This window comes from Lotus japonicus, chromosome 3 (genome assembly GCF_012489685.1).
Source record: "Lotus japonicus ecotype B-129 chromosome 3, LjGifu_v1.2".
Classification (NCBI taxonomy): domain Eukaryota; kingdom Viridiplantae; phylum Streptophyta; class Magnoliopsida; order Fabales; family Fabaceae; genus Lotus; species Lotus japonicus.
Window position 1 is genome coordinate 10966068 of NC_080043.1, and position 14708 is coordinate 10980775.

Here is a 14708-nt window from a genome sequence, read left to right on the forward strand (position 1 = left end):
TCTTTGTCCATGGATCACTTTAATTTGCTCAAAGTGATCCAAACTTATATTTTATTATTTCATAAAGTTCTTCATAATTTTTAGGATAATAGTATATCATCCTTATATTTTTCTCTTAACTCTACGAGTTAAATCTTCCGATGTCTAAATCAATTCGTACCAATTTCAAGAATATATTTACAAAATATCTATTCATCCTTGTCCCTCCACCAATCCGTTCTCATCCTCTCTCCTTACATCTTCACGTTTTATTTCTTTCCTCTGCAGAACACATTTTCTTCTTCCTTTCTCTTCTTATTCTTCTCCTTATTTCTCCTTGCCGCAACCTCCTTCTTCCCTTGCGTTTCTTCTTTTCTCCTGCTCACACCCACATCATTTTGTTCCTCACCAAAATCACCGTACCATATATCTTTTTCACCGTCAACCATCTTCATCTTCCTTGTGCAACACCATCACGTTGCCTTCTTTTTCTTGCAGCAAGTCACCGCACCACCATTACCACCATGAGCCCAAGAGCCACGAGCTCCTCTCTTATGGCTGCACCACCGCAGGTCCAGCAATCACCACCACCCTCCTTTCCTCATGAAACAAGCCATCCCACTACTCAGCCTTCCTCAACGTGCCACACCACCAAGACCGGCAACTGCCGCTCCTCTTTTCCTTGGCCGCGAGCAAGCCACCACCGTGGGTACTCCTTCGTCCTCCTTTTCAGGCGAGGAAAAGCCACCAATCAATGAGCTCAACATAACCACACCACCACCGCATCACAGCTTGAAGCCGCCACAGCCACCGTGAACAAAACAGAGCAAGAAAAACGTGAAAACAGAGGAGTATGACGCCGCCGACGTCGTCGACGCCGTCAACTTCGACCTTTGATTCCGGTGTCCCCGGGCCTCCGTTCACAGCGAGGTTAGTACCGTTGGAACCCTTGCGACGTCCACAACAAAACCCATGTTCCGGATTGTCGTTCCGTCGTCGTCGACCGCCGCCGCTGCCGCCTTCGGGAGCTCTTTCCGGTCAACTCCGACGACCGATAGAAAAACAAAGGATACCGCTACGATCCTTGCCGTGAGGAGAGCAAAATCCTATCTTCAATTTCGTATTTGGGTCATTTTATTCGACGACCCCGATAACCACCGTCGACCTTCGGCTGAACTTTCTGGGCAAACCGTCGACTCTTTGGGGAAACGGACAGCGCCGTTGAGTTTCTGGCCGCGAAAGGATGAAGGAACACATTCCTTTGTGTCTCCGGCGACAGTTCCTCCGTCAACCCCGTGAGCCGCAACTTTCTCTGGCGACTCTTCGCCGACAAGTTTCAGAAACTTGATTTTCGTACGATGAACGGAAGCACCTTGCATCGAAGCTACACAATGGGAGGAATCGAGCCAACATATGCAAATAAAGATGTAATCGGATCGGAGTTGCACCTTAGTATGGAAATTGGCTAAGGTGAGGGCTTCTCACTGAATCTTTAGTTAATGCTTAGGGTCGATGCTTTCGACATTGATTTACTGTTTAGGCACTTGTTTGTGTTTGACTGGAAAAATGTTTTCTGAGGCTTCGGCTGACAATGTAGATGATTCATCTACTGAATGTTTTTGAGAGTGACTTACATGCTATGTGCTATGTGGGTAATCTAGGATGTGTGGTGCATGCTTTATATGCTAAGTGTTAAGTGATTATTCTAGAATGTGTTGATATATGACATGTTGATTGACTGTGCTGATTTAACTATGCTTTTCAATGATATCTGTGATTCTGAGTAGTGAGAATAGCGGGCAGGTCATGCCGATTTTATTTTGAGAGTTTTGAGAAAGTTGATAGGACGAATGAGATTCAGGCCTTGTTATGGTGTTTCATGGATCGAGACATTCTCTGGAGTCATTTGGGGATTAGGAGATCCCGAGAACTTATAAGATTTTGCGATAAGACTAAAAGGAAATTATTTTATAAGGAAAATTCATAAGACATTAAACAACCTCTAAATCTTCAAATAATAATAACAAACTCGAAAGGAAGCTTAGGATTCAAATCTTAGTCTTGGAAAGCGAGAAGTGTCGTCGGATCCCAAGTGTTGAGAATGTTAAGAAGTTTTGAGTATGTTGATACTCTTGTACTCTGGGAGCAGTTGGTTTAGCCATCCAAGGGATGAGCCGAGAAGCTTCACTGAGGCGTGAGACCTTGTGAATGCGTGAAACTCCACTGAGGCGTGAGACCTTGTGGAAAGCATGGATCTTCACTGAGGCGTGAGACCTCGTGAACAGCATGAAGCTTCACTGAGGCGTGAGACCTTGTGAATGCGGGATACTCCACTGAGGCGTGAGACCTTGTGGAAAGCATGAATCTTCACTGAGGTGTGAGACCTCGTGAACAACATGAGACTTCACTGAGGCGTGAGACCTTGTGAATGCGGGATACTCCACTAAGGCGTGAGACCTTGTGGAAAGCATGAATCTTCACTGAGGCATGAGACCTCGTGAACAGCATGAGACTTCACTGAAGCGTGAGACTTCGTGCAAGTGTGTAAATTCACTGGGGCGTGAGACCCCGTGAAAGCATAAAACTTCACTGAAGCGTGAGACTTTGTGAATGTGTGGGACTCCACTGAAGCGTGAGACTTCGTGAGAGCATTGATGACTCGAAGAGTTATCGTGAGTGGTTGCACTCATTTTACGATTAATTGTATTTTGTCGCAAAATCGACTTTTACCTTAGGGTATTCTTTATCTACATTAAGTTAGCTAGAACATGTGGCGACGTGTCGAGTGAGGTCGGAGACGTTGTTTGGCTAATCACTTTGCATTCATGCATACATTGGAGGTTAATACACGGCGTGATTACCGGACCTTCGTCGGTTTCCAAAATGGTCATAAGACCCGGAATGCCGTGTAAGAGCGTTTGTAGACGACTCTTGTAGCAGACCGAAATGGCAGACCTTCGGGTTTACTGCTAATCTGACTACCGTTGTTGTTGGAGTAAGAGGCACGCGGGCAGAAATGGTCCCACCATTGCTGGTGCTAGGATTGATCTGTTTGATGTCCATCCGTTCCGGAATGCATTTGGTTAACTGGGTTAATCGTCATATCATTTCATGCAACATGCATACTGACTTAGTTGCTGTGTGTGAGTGATACTTGTTAATCTTATTTGATGCATGCTATTTGTTATTATTATTGTTTACATTCATTATGGAATATACAACCCTAGGATGTTATCCCTAGCTATAAGCCTAAGTGGCTATTATATTATCTGTATCTATCGGTGCTATTATTTACATAATTCTTTGGAGTTGACCCTCGCGTCTTCTGTGTGTGTTTTGGCGGACAAACGCCCATTGTCAGATGTCTTTGGCGGGCTGGTTCACGACGGTTCACCCTTCGGGGGGAACTAGGGTTGAGATGCTGGAACAGGAGCGTATCGCGGTAGCGAGAGGAGGACGGGTAGTGTACCTAGACTTGGTCGTTCTGGATTCTGATTCAGACGACGATCATGCTAGCACGTATGACTGAGTTTTAGTGTGAGCTCCTCGAGATAGGATTAGTGTAGGAGTAGAGTCTTAGCTCTGACTGTCATTTGTTTCCTTTGGGACAGGGTAGTTTCCCACCTATAGCTTTTTGTGTGGTTTCCTTACGGGAATCACAGAGAGTTGGTTTGACTTAGGAGGTCTTGTTTCAGACCGATTGGGCTAACTTATTCTCGTTTTTGAGGTTTGTGTTGCGGACACTTCACCTCTACTTTGGTCTGTACTTATTGCCTACGAGCGTTACTCTTTTCTCACTTCCTGTCACTGGAGGTTTACTCGTGACGTGGTTAGCTACTTACAGCGGGGGCTGTAATCTATATTGTATATTAGTTCTGTTGTCTTCGCATTTGCGTTTTATTTAATTCAGTCTAGTCTATATTATTATCGAGAAAAAAAAATATTCACGTTTTTCCGCATCAAGTTTATTTTTGGTTACTAAAGTAACGCCACCGAAATCAGGGTGTTACAGGTCCTACTAAAAAATAAGTCATTCCTCTCTCTAAAATCTGAATTCACTCCTAATTTGGAAAAAAAATCCATTTATTTTTTAATTTAGTCATCTATAAGGTTTTTAATGAAAAAAATTATTTTTAATTTAATTTTAAGTTGCATTCTTATTTATTTTTTAATTTAAATTGTGGCCCGCGGGGCGGGGGCGGGGACAGACCAGCGTAATAGAGGCCTGTTTAAATGCGGGCCTACGCGGGGCGGTCTAACCACATACCCAGCTCTATCTACCGGTAATCAACAATGGACCACCGGTGGACCAAAAAAAAAGTTACACACCCTAGCGGGCACCATTCTCATATCTCCCTAAAAGTAGAGAGGTATAATAAGTGTAAACTCAATATTTTCTAAGTTTTAAATTACTAGATCCAAATTTTTATTAAAACAATTTTAGTTCAATTTATAAGAAAATGGTCAATGTACAGACACTACTGTAAACTTCTTTTACACATGCATTTAAGTAATTTTCATTATTTAAGAATTATTTTTATCAATTAAAATTAAAAAAATATAAATGTTTAGTCATATATGAAATTATTTCAATACGTATCCAATAATCTCTTAATTTATTGTTTAAATCACCAATATTATGTAAAATTATCCCAGTCTTAAGTGGTCCATTAATATTCTGATATGTGTCTTGAGCTAAAAATTCCTACACATATCAAAATATTATTTGGAAAACTAAACTATGACGATTTAACTAAGTATTTATAAAAAAATTCATTTATATTCTTACTAGGAAAGAAATATATATTTCTTTTTTGAAAATTGAAAAAATATTATTAGATAACAAAAAACTTGGGTACAAGGCTTACCAAATTAAAGTAGCCAATAGAAAAACAAAAACAACACTAAGACAACAACACCCAAGACACAATAAAGAAAAACAAAGGAATTGAAGCATCTAAAAACAACTGGGCGAAAAAATAGCAACAAAAAACAATAAAGAAGTAACATAAAGGGACACAACAACCACAAGCTTAACAGGACCAACGTGCTGCAGCCACGCCAATAATAGATAGATGGGGGAAATCGCCAAGACCAGCAGAGAACAATCAGAAACAACCACCGAGAAAGAGATACCTAAGGCAGGGTAAGAACTAGTATCAAGTACACCAGAAATTATGCAGCCCACTCCCACAACGGTAGCTTCAACCATAATTTTTTTTAATTTTGACTGTAAACTTGGTTAGATTGCCGTGGTGTAAGAATGACTTGGACTGGAGAAGCATTGCTGTTGGTTAACCCGGACATTTCAACCATATCAACTGGTCCTCCATCAAGAGTCACGATATCAAACCCATGCAATAATGTAGCAAGTGTCATTTTAATCAGTTGAAGAGCGAAAGAGATTCCTGGACATATTCTTCTGCCTGAACCAAATGGGATGAACTCAAAATTTTTGCCCTTCAGATCAAGGTCTTTATGGGTTGTGAGGTATCTCTCTGGACGAAACTCCATTGGATCAGAATATATTGAAGGATCTCGGTTAATTTTTGAAATGTTAGTCAGGAGATGCGTGCCAGCGGGCACATGGTATCCACCCACAACACAATCTTCCATAGACATGTGAGTCACATTTAACGGAACGACTGTGTATAAGCGCAATGTTTCCTTAATAATGGCTTGAAGATACACAAATTTCTCCAAGTCTGATTCCACTATCTTAGTTCTTCCTCCCATTTGTGTGTCTATCTCATGTGTGGCCTTGTTTAGGGCTTCACGATTGTTGAGAAGTAAAGAGATAGCCCAAGTTAATGTTGCCGTCGTAGTATCTGTGCCGGCCAAAATTAGTTGCTACAAAACACAATACACATCATTTTAGTTATTTTTAATTAATTTTCCATTTTTATTTAAAACAATTAAACAGTTCATTCATTTTTTTTGAAACTAACAGTTCATTCATATGTGAAATTTGAAAGGATAATTTTTTTAATCATATGTATACAAAAATAATATCAAACCCTTTCGGGTATTATTTTTGAACACATGTAAAATAAATTATTTTATTTCAATTGAAGAGCACAAACAAATAATTAATGAAAAATGAAATTAAAAATAATACAAGAAAAAGGAGGTCAATTTCCTTAAAGCTCACTCCCTATTAAAAATTATAACTTATAAAGAACAAAATCATGAGGTGAAAATTGGTTTGCTAGATACTGGACTTCCTAACTTCAATTTTCGTCGTTAAAAAAAACTTCAATTTGAGAAAGAAAAAAAACATAATTGAGAAGTCACATGGCTATAACAAACTTCTTATGGAATTTTTTGGTGAACAATTTAATGATAAAATCTTGGGGTTGTCTAACTTAATTTGGGGTTGTCTAAATGACCCATGATAAAGTTTGGGTTAAATAATCCATCATCCAATCACATTGAAGATAAATGAGTTGGAAATAAATTAATAAATAAAATATAGAAATTCCAACTCACTTATCTTTAATGTGATTGGATAATGAGTTATTTAACCCAAACTTTATCATGGGTCATTTAGACAACTCTTTCACTTAATTTATGAGGTTAAATAACCTTATTTGGTTGTACCAAAAAAAAACTTATTTGGTTAAGAAACTCCATTCTATGTACCATAAATATTACTTATTAAAATTAATTAAGTAAAATGGGTGTAATTTTCAATTAACTTATTTAAAACAATATTGATCTACCTAAAATATTATTATTTAACACAAACTTTCTTATGGTAATTTAGATAACCTCTTTCAAAGGACAAGAATCTCACACCTATTTTCATTCTGTTTTTAAAATACAATATTTTTTTTTTACGTTACCTGTTTGATTCAGAGAATCAAGTGAATCATAACCTGCTTATAAAAAAAAGGTGAATCAAGTGAATGAAAACCTGCTTATAAAAAAAAGTGAATAAAAACCTGATTTCTTTTCCAATGTCGAAGACAAAAATTAAATATCAATGAATTAATGAAACGTGAGCTAGTAATACATACCAGACATGTCGCTTTTATTATGGTATCACCATCATGACCATGGAAACCTTCATCATCTACAATTGAAAGAAACACATCCATAAAGTCATATTCACCCTTTTTCCATTCCCCTGAACCATTATTCTTTCTCTTTTGTTTGTGTTGCTCAAGCCAAACCGTAGCAAGGTCATCTAATTCTTTAGATGTTTTTTTCATTTTCTTCTCCTCACCATCCAAATCCAACCATCTTAAATATGGTAGAGCATCGGAAACAGTAAATAACCCCATGAGACGAAAGAATTCCCTAACTACCTCCCGAATCTTTTTGTTCTCTTCCTCATTCCCATCACTACCCATTCTCGCAACTAGGCGTTTTCCTAACACCGTTCTGAACACCACATTCAGTGTTATGTCCGCAAACCATTTCTCCATCTCAGTAACCACCACTTTTTCACTACCACTCTCCTTCATCTTTGCCCAAGAATCATAGCTATCTTTCATTGCTGCCTTCACCTCCTGTTCCATCACATGCTTCAGCATCTCCGTGCGTTTGGCGGAAAGGACTTCCACTGTGGCTATCTTTTTCACGTCACGCCAATATGAACCGTAGGGTAAGAAACCAAATAAGTTTTTACCCACAATTTCATTGGCTAAAGTTTTGGGACGAGTAGCAAACGCTTTGTCGTTTACTGTAAAACACTCTTTGGCTAATTCTGAGTTGCTCACCACCAAAGCTCGATGAGCACCTAAACGCAAGGTGAAGATGGGTCCGTATTTATCAGCCAGGCTTCCCAACGTGATGTGAGGTGGTTGGGACCCACCTAAGAGGGGGAGGTGGCCGATAAAAGGCCATGCACCGCCAGCTTCCGGTGGCGGGTTTGCCTTTTTGGGTGTGTTAGGTTGGCTTCTTTTCTTGAGTGACCAGAAAAGAAGGAAAAAGAAAAACAACAATGTGGCTGGGATTGTAAATGGCTCGGTGGTTGACCATGAGAGGAGAGTATCCAAAGCCATCTTGTTGGAAATTCTGGTGCTATGGGCTTATAGCATATGGGTTTTAGGAACAACCAGAGGTTTCAATGGTACAGCTAGCTGTGATAACTCTCGGATATATAATATAGGAACAGGCACAGATCCCAATGGTAGCTAGTAGTCGTAGACGATAACACTAATAAGTTTCTGATTGGTCCAGCTAAGGGTGAAATGATAACTCTCTTGGATCTAATATAGGAGCAGCGTAACCACATGTTCTTGCCTTCTTGGATAATAATTTTCTGATGATTTGGGTCCTTTCCCTGCCAAATCTCCATCCCTCTGCCCTCTGCAACATGTGTTTGGATCTCTCCATTTATGTTCCCTCCATCCTCTCTCCATCCAAATCTGAGCCATTAATTTTGAAGTTTAAAGGCTTCGATCAATTTAAGAAGAGAGAGAAAAAATGAATTGTATTTAAAGGCTTGGATCAATTTAAGAAGAGAGAGAAAACATGAATTAATCCTCACCTATAAAATTTAAAATCGATGGCTCAGATTTTGGATGGAGAGGGGATGGAGAGAAGTTGGATGGAGAGGATCCAAATCCCTGCAACGGGTGTGCGTTTTTAACCAGTGGATAGTAAGTAGGATTTTAAATATCTTAGATAGATACGCTAAGATCTCATTTTATTTTTTTGTCTAATTTTTTTTTTATATTTTATCACATCACACGTCATATTATTAACACTTTTTTTATATCTTTATGAATAATTATTTCTTCACACATCATTTTTTAGGTGTGAAGAGATGGAGAAAGAAAGAAATAGAAAAAAAATAAAAATACGTTAGGTGATTTTAGGGGTGGGCATGGTGGCTTTGAGAGGTGACTACAAAGTGAGAGGAGGGCGTCACAGTTCAAGACGGTGGTGGTGCAACGAGGAAAGCTGGAGAACGAGCGGCGCTATTGTGGGTCGTGTTTCAATTTGTGGGTAGGCTAAAGCTGTTGGAGTTTTGTGTTGGTGAGGAAGGACCTGGTGATGGTGGTTTTTTATTTTTCAATTGAAGATTGAGGTTTTTACGAGAAGAGGAATGAGTCTTTCAGAGTTAAAGTGGGGAGTAAAATCTCTTGGTTATCTTAGAGCATCTCCAATGGGGGTTGCTTAAATACAGTTGGCAACTTAAGCAACGTTGCTTATTTTGGAGCACCACTGGAGGAACATGACGTGGCAGTTGGGTTGCTTAAATTTAAGCAACGGTTGTTTATTTAAGCAACGGTTGTGGACTGGGCGAGCCCCTAGAGGGGCGACGCCCAGGGTTCAGCCCGCCCAAGGGCGGGTACCTGGCCTTAAATTGGGCCTCAATCGCGGAGGCCCAATTGGCCCAATGGGTAGTACCCAAGCTCTATAAATAGGAGGTAGATATCAATTGTGAAGGACTTTTGGCTCATTGGATGAAATAACACATGAAATTCAGCATTCTCATTCTCTCTCTAGCACATTCTTCCATTCTCTAGGTACTATCCCTATCTTCAATGTTCATTCCCAGAACATTTGGCGCCGTCTGTGGGGACGATAAACTTTCTATTCCCATTCACGTGGATTGATTGTGCAAGAAGCTATCTCTGATTACGATTAGACAATTTTCTAGTTTTCCGATTCTGATTCTGTGACCGGCGTTCGTTTTTCGATCGAGTTTGCGTCATTCTTGGTTTAGATGGAGACTCGACGTAGGAAGCAGCATCATTCACCAGTGCGACAGCAAATTTCGCCGCCTTGGCGGCCTCATCGAGTTGTCCCGGATTCTCCGATACGAACAGCGGGGGTACAGGCTACGCGCACTTCTTTGCCGCCTTCTCCTCCTTTATCCCCACCACCTCCTCCATCGCCTTCGCAGATCGGATCTATGGAGCGCTAACCAGAGAATTCACCTACTCCGGAGCGACAACCGGCGGTGACACAGGAGCAATGACGCCATATGATGCGCAGCATTGGCAACATCCAGCAGCGGAATGAGCATCTTCAAGCTCAGTTGGATTTCTACCGCCGCGAGCAACAAGATGATGGAAGCAGAGAAGCGGATTCCGTAGCTGAGTTCCGTCCGTTCTCGGAGGACGTTGAGAGTGTGGCGATTCCAGATAATATGAAAACGTTAGTTCTGGATTCTTACAGTGGAGATTCTGATCCGAAGGATCATCTTCTGTATTTCAACACGAAGATGGTGATAATTGCGGCATCAGATGCGGTGAAGTGCAGGATGTTTCCATCGACGTTCAAATCGACGGCGATGGCGTGGTTCACAACTTTGCCGCGCGGATCGATTTCGAATTTCAGAGACTTCTCATCCAAGTTTCTAGTGCAATTCTCGGCGAATAAGAATCAGCCGGTGACGATCAATGACCTATACAACATTCGCCAACAAGAAGGAGTGTCACTAAAGGAGTACATGACAAGGTACAGCGCTGCATTGGTCAAGGTAGAGGACGAGGAGCCTCGAGCCTGTGCTCTAGCATTCAAGAATGGTTTGTTACCGGGAGGGTTGAACAGCAAGTTGACACGCAAGCCGGCACGTTCGATGGAAGAGATGCGTGCTCGCGCTAGCACTTATATTCTTGACGAGGAGGACGATGCTTTCAAAAGAAAGCGCGCGAAACTGGAAAAAGGCGACACGTCACCCAAGCGCGCGAAAAAAGATAAGAATGGCGAAGACAAGGGGGATGGCAAGCAGCAAAGACAAGATAAAGGGAAGGCGGTATTGAAGCCGACCAAGGAGCAGTTGTATCCACGGCGTGATGATTATGAACAATGCCGGCCGTGGCAATCTAAGTCTCATCGCCAGTGGGAGGAGGCTGACATGGTGATGAACACAGATTTAACGGATATACTCCGCGAGGCGAGGGGCGCAAATCTAGTGGATGAGCCAGAGGTCCCGAAGTATCAACCACGGGACGCCAATCCCAAGAAGTGGTGTGAATACCATCGGTTCGTCGGGCACGACACGGACGACTGCTGGACTTTGCAGCGGGAAATTGATAAGTTGATTCGGGCGGGATATCAAGGAAATCGCAAAGGCCAGTGGCGCAACAACGGCGATCACAACAAAACGCATAAGCGAGAAGAAGAGCGAACAGACACTAAGGGCAAGAAAAAGCAAGAATCAGCGGCTATCGCCACAAAAGGGGCTGATGACAAGTTCGCTCAACACTCAGGACCGCCCGTAGGGACCATAAACACCATCGCTGGAGGATTTGGCGGTGGTGGCGACACCCATGCGGTGCGGAAACGCCATGTTCGTGCAGTTAATTCAGTTCATGAAGTTGCTTTCGGATTCGTGCACCCTGACATAACAATCTCGATGGCAGACTTTGAGGGGATAAAACCTCACAAGGATGACCCGATAGTAGTACAATTAAGGTTGAATAGTTTCAACGTTAGAAGGGTACTCCTGGATCAGGGTAGTTCGGCTGATATTATCTATGGTGACGCATTTGACAAGTTGGGACTGACTGACAATGATCTGACTCCATATGCAGGAACCTTGGTAGGTTTTGCGGGTGAGCAAGTAATGGTGCGAGGATTCATTGATCTAGACACAATATTCGGGGAAGATGAGTGTGCCAGGGTTTTGAAGGTAAGGTATCTGGTTCTCCAGGTGGTGGCATCTTACAATGTCATCATTGGGCGAAATACATTGAATCGCCTCTGTGCTGTGATTTCAACAGCCCACTTGGCGGTCAAGTATCCACTAAGCAATGGAAAGGTTGGCAAGCTGAAGGTTGACCAGAAGATGGCGAGGGAATGTTATAATAATTGCCTCAACTTGTATGGCAAGAAGAGTGCGTTGGTTGGACACAGATGTTATGAAATTGAAACTTCGGATGAAAATCTTGACCCACGTGGCGAGGGGCGAGTGAACAGACCCACACCAATTGAGGAGACAAAGGCGCTAAAGTTTGACGATCGCACTTTGAAGATTGGGACCAGATTGACAGACGAGCAGGAGACGCGCCTGACAAAGCTGCTAGGTGAGAACCTAGATTTGTTTGCTTGGAGCTGCAAGGACATGCTTGGAATTGATCCAAACTTCATCTGCCATCGATTAGCATTGAATCCAAGTGTCAAGCCAGTTTCACAACTCAGGCGACGCTTGGGTGGAGACAAGGGAAAAGCGGTTCAACAGGAAGTTGACAAGTTGCTGGCAGCAGAATTCATCAGGGAAGTGAAATATCCAACGTGGTTGGCGAACGTCGTGATGGTGAAGAAGGCGAATGGGAAATGGCGAATGTGCGTAGACTACACGGACTTAAACAAGGCATGCCCAAAGGATTCGTATCCCCTTCCCAGCATTGATGGTCTCGTTGATGGTGCCTCGGGCAACGAACTGCTTAGCTTGATGGATGCTTATTCTGGTTATCATCAAATCCGCATGCACCCGGCAGACGAAGACAAAACGACTTTCATGACCGCCAGAGTCAACTATTGTTATCGCACCATGCCGTTTGGATTAAAGAATGCTGGGGCGACCTACCAAAGATTGATGGATATGGTTTTTGCTGGACAGGTGGGAAGAAACATGGAAGTTTATGTTAACGATATGATCGTTAAATCAGTTTGTGGTTTGGACCATCATCAAGATCTGGAAGAAGCATTTGGCGAGATAAGGAAGCACAATATGCGCCTCAACCCGGAGAAATGCACTTTTGGTGTTCAGGGCGGCAAGTTTTTAGGATTCATGATCACATCCAGAGGAATAGAAATAAACCCAGATAAATGCAAGGCGATTCAGCAGATGAAAAGCCCCTCTAATGTGAAAGAAGTCCAACGTCTAACAGGGTGAATAGCAGCTTTATCTCGATTTCTTCCTAAGTCTGGTGATAGATCTTTCCCTTTTTTCAAGTGTCTTCGAAAAAATGTTGCATTTGAGTGGACGACAAAGTGTGAATAAGCTTTTGTTCGCCTCAAGGAACTCCTGTCGTCACCGCCAATCTTGTCAAAACCAATACAGGGACACCCGCTGCACTTGTATTTTGCTGTGAGTGATAGTGCTCTGAATTCTGTGATACTGCAGGAAATAGATGGCGAGCATCGAATTGTCTATTTTGTTAGCCACACACTTCAGGGCGCAGAGGTCAGATACCAGAAAATTGAGAAGGCGGCGCTGGCGGTCCTTGTCACCGCCCGGCGGTTGAGACCTTATTTTCAGACTTTTCCAGTGAAGGTGCGGACGGATTTGCCTTTGAGACAAGTATTACAAAAACCGGATTTGTCAGTTAGATTGGTCGCCTGGTCGGTTGAAGTATCTGAATATGGGTTACAATATGATAAGCGAGGCACAGTTGGCGCACAGTCACTGGCTGATTTTGTGGTGGAGTTGACCCCAGACCGGTTTGAAAAAGTGGACACTCAGTGGACTCTCTTTGTGGATGGATCCTCCAATAACAGTGGCAGTGGCGCGGGAGTAACGTTGGAAGGACCAGGAGATCTAGTATTGGAGCAATCGCTGAAATTCGAGTTCAAGGCGACAAACAACCAGGCAGAATATGAAGCTCTCATCGCCGGATTGAAGTTGGCGCGTGAAGTAAAGATCGGAAGTTTGTTGATAAGAACGGACTCGCAGTTGGTAGAGAATCAAGTGAAGGGAACTTTCCAGGTCAAGGATCCCAATCTGATCAAGTACCTTGAGCGAGTGCGATATTTGATGACACTTTCTCAAGAAGTTGTAGTAGAGTATGTTCCTCGGGCAGAAAACCAGCGGGCGGACGCGTTGGCCAAATTGGCGAGCACGCGGAAGCCCGGCAACATCAAAAGTGTGATTCAGGAAACGCTAGCATGCCCCATCATTGAAGGCGAGCTCATGGCATGTGTGAACAGAGGGGCGACGTGGATGAGACCCATATTATCTATCTTGGCGGGGGACCCGGCGGAAGTGGAGCAATGCACGAAGGAACAACGGCGAGAGGCGAGCCACTATACTCTCATTGACAGACACTTGTATCGCCGTGGTTTTTCGACACCATTGTTAAAATGCGTACCGCCAGAAAAATACGAAGCGATAATGTCTGAGGTGCATGAAGGAGTGTGTGCAAGCCACATTGGGGGAAGGTCTTTGGCCTGCAAGGTGTTAAGGGCGGGATTCTACTGGCCCACCCTCAGGAAAGATTGTATGGACTTTGTGAAGCGGTGTAAAAAATGTCAAGTGTTTGCGGATTTGTCTAAGGCACCGCCAAAAGAGCTGGTAACGATGAGCGCCCCATGGCCTTTCACCATGTGGGGTGTGGACTTGGTAGGACCTTTTCCGACCGCCAGGTCGTAAATGAAGTTTATATTAGCAGCGGTGGACTATTTCACTAAATGGATTGAAGCCGAGCCCCTGGCCAAAATAACCTCTGCAAAAATAGTCAACTTTTACTGGAAGCGTATTGTTTGTAGGTTCGGGATCCCCAGGGCGATCGTATCCCACAACGGGACCCAGTTTTCAAGCAACCAAACAAGGGAATTTTGCAAGGAAATGGGCATACAGATGAAGTTCGCCTCTGTGGAGCATCCGCAAACGAACGGGCAAGTAGAATATGCAAACAGGGTAATTCTGCGTGGATTAAGGCGACGGCTTGAGGAAGCTAAGGGAGCCTGGCTGGATGAACTCCCAGTGGTACTATGGTCGTACAACACCACTGTGCAATCTACTACAAGAGAAACCCCTTTTAGAATGACCTATGGGGTAGATGCCATGTTACTGGTGGAGATTGACAATTTCACATGGCGAA

At 42.8% G+C, this 14708-nt stretch overlaps 1 protein-coding gene across 1 annotated transcript; it reads right to left on the reverse strand.

Moving 5' to 3' along the window:
- Positions 1 to 4785: 4785 nt before the first annotated feature.
- On the reverse strand, positions 4786 to 8172 carry LOC130748153 (cytochrome P450 CYP82D47-like). Its single transcript, XM_057601315.1, has 2 exons — positions 6999 to 8172; positions 4786 to 5829 (listed from the first exon to the last, which is right to left on the reverse strand). Exons 1-2 carry the CDS (start codon positions 7986 to 7988, stop codon positions 5200 to 5202), a joined length of 1620 nt encoding a protein of 539 aa, XP_057457298.1. The 5' UTR covers positions 7989 to 8172; the 3' UTR covers positions 4786 to 5199.
- Between the last annotated feature and the right edge of the window lie 6536 nt (positions 8173 to 14708).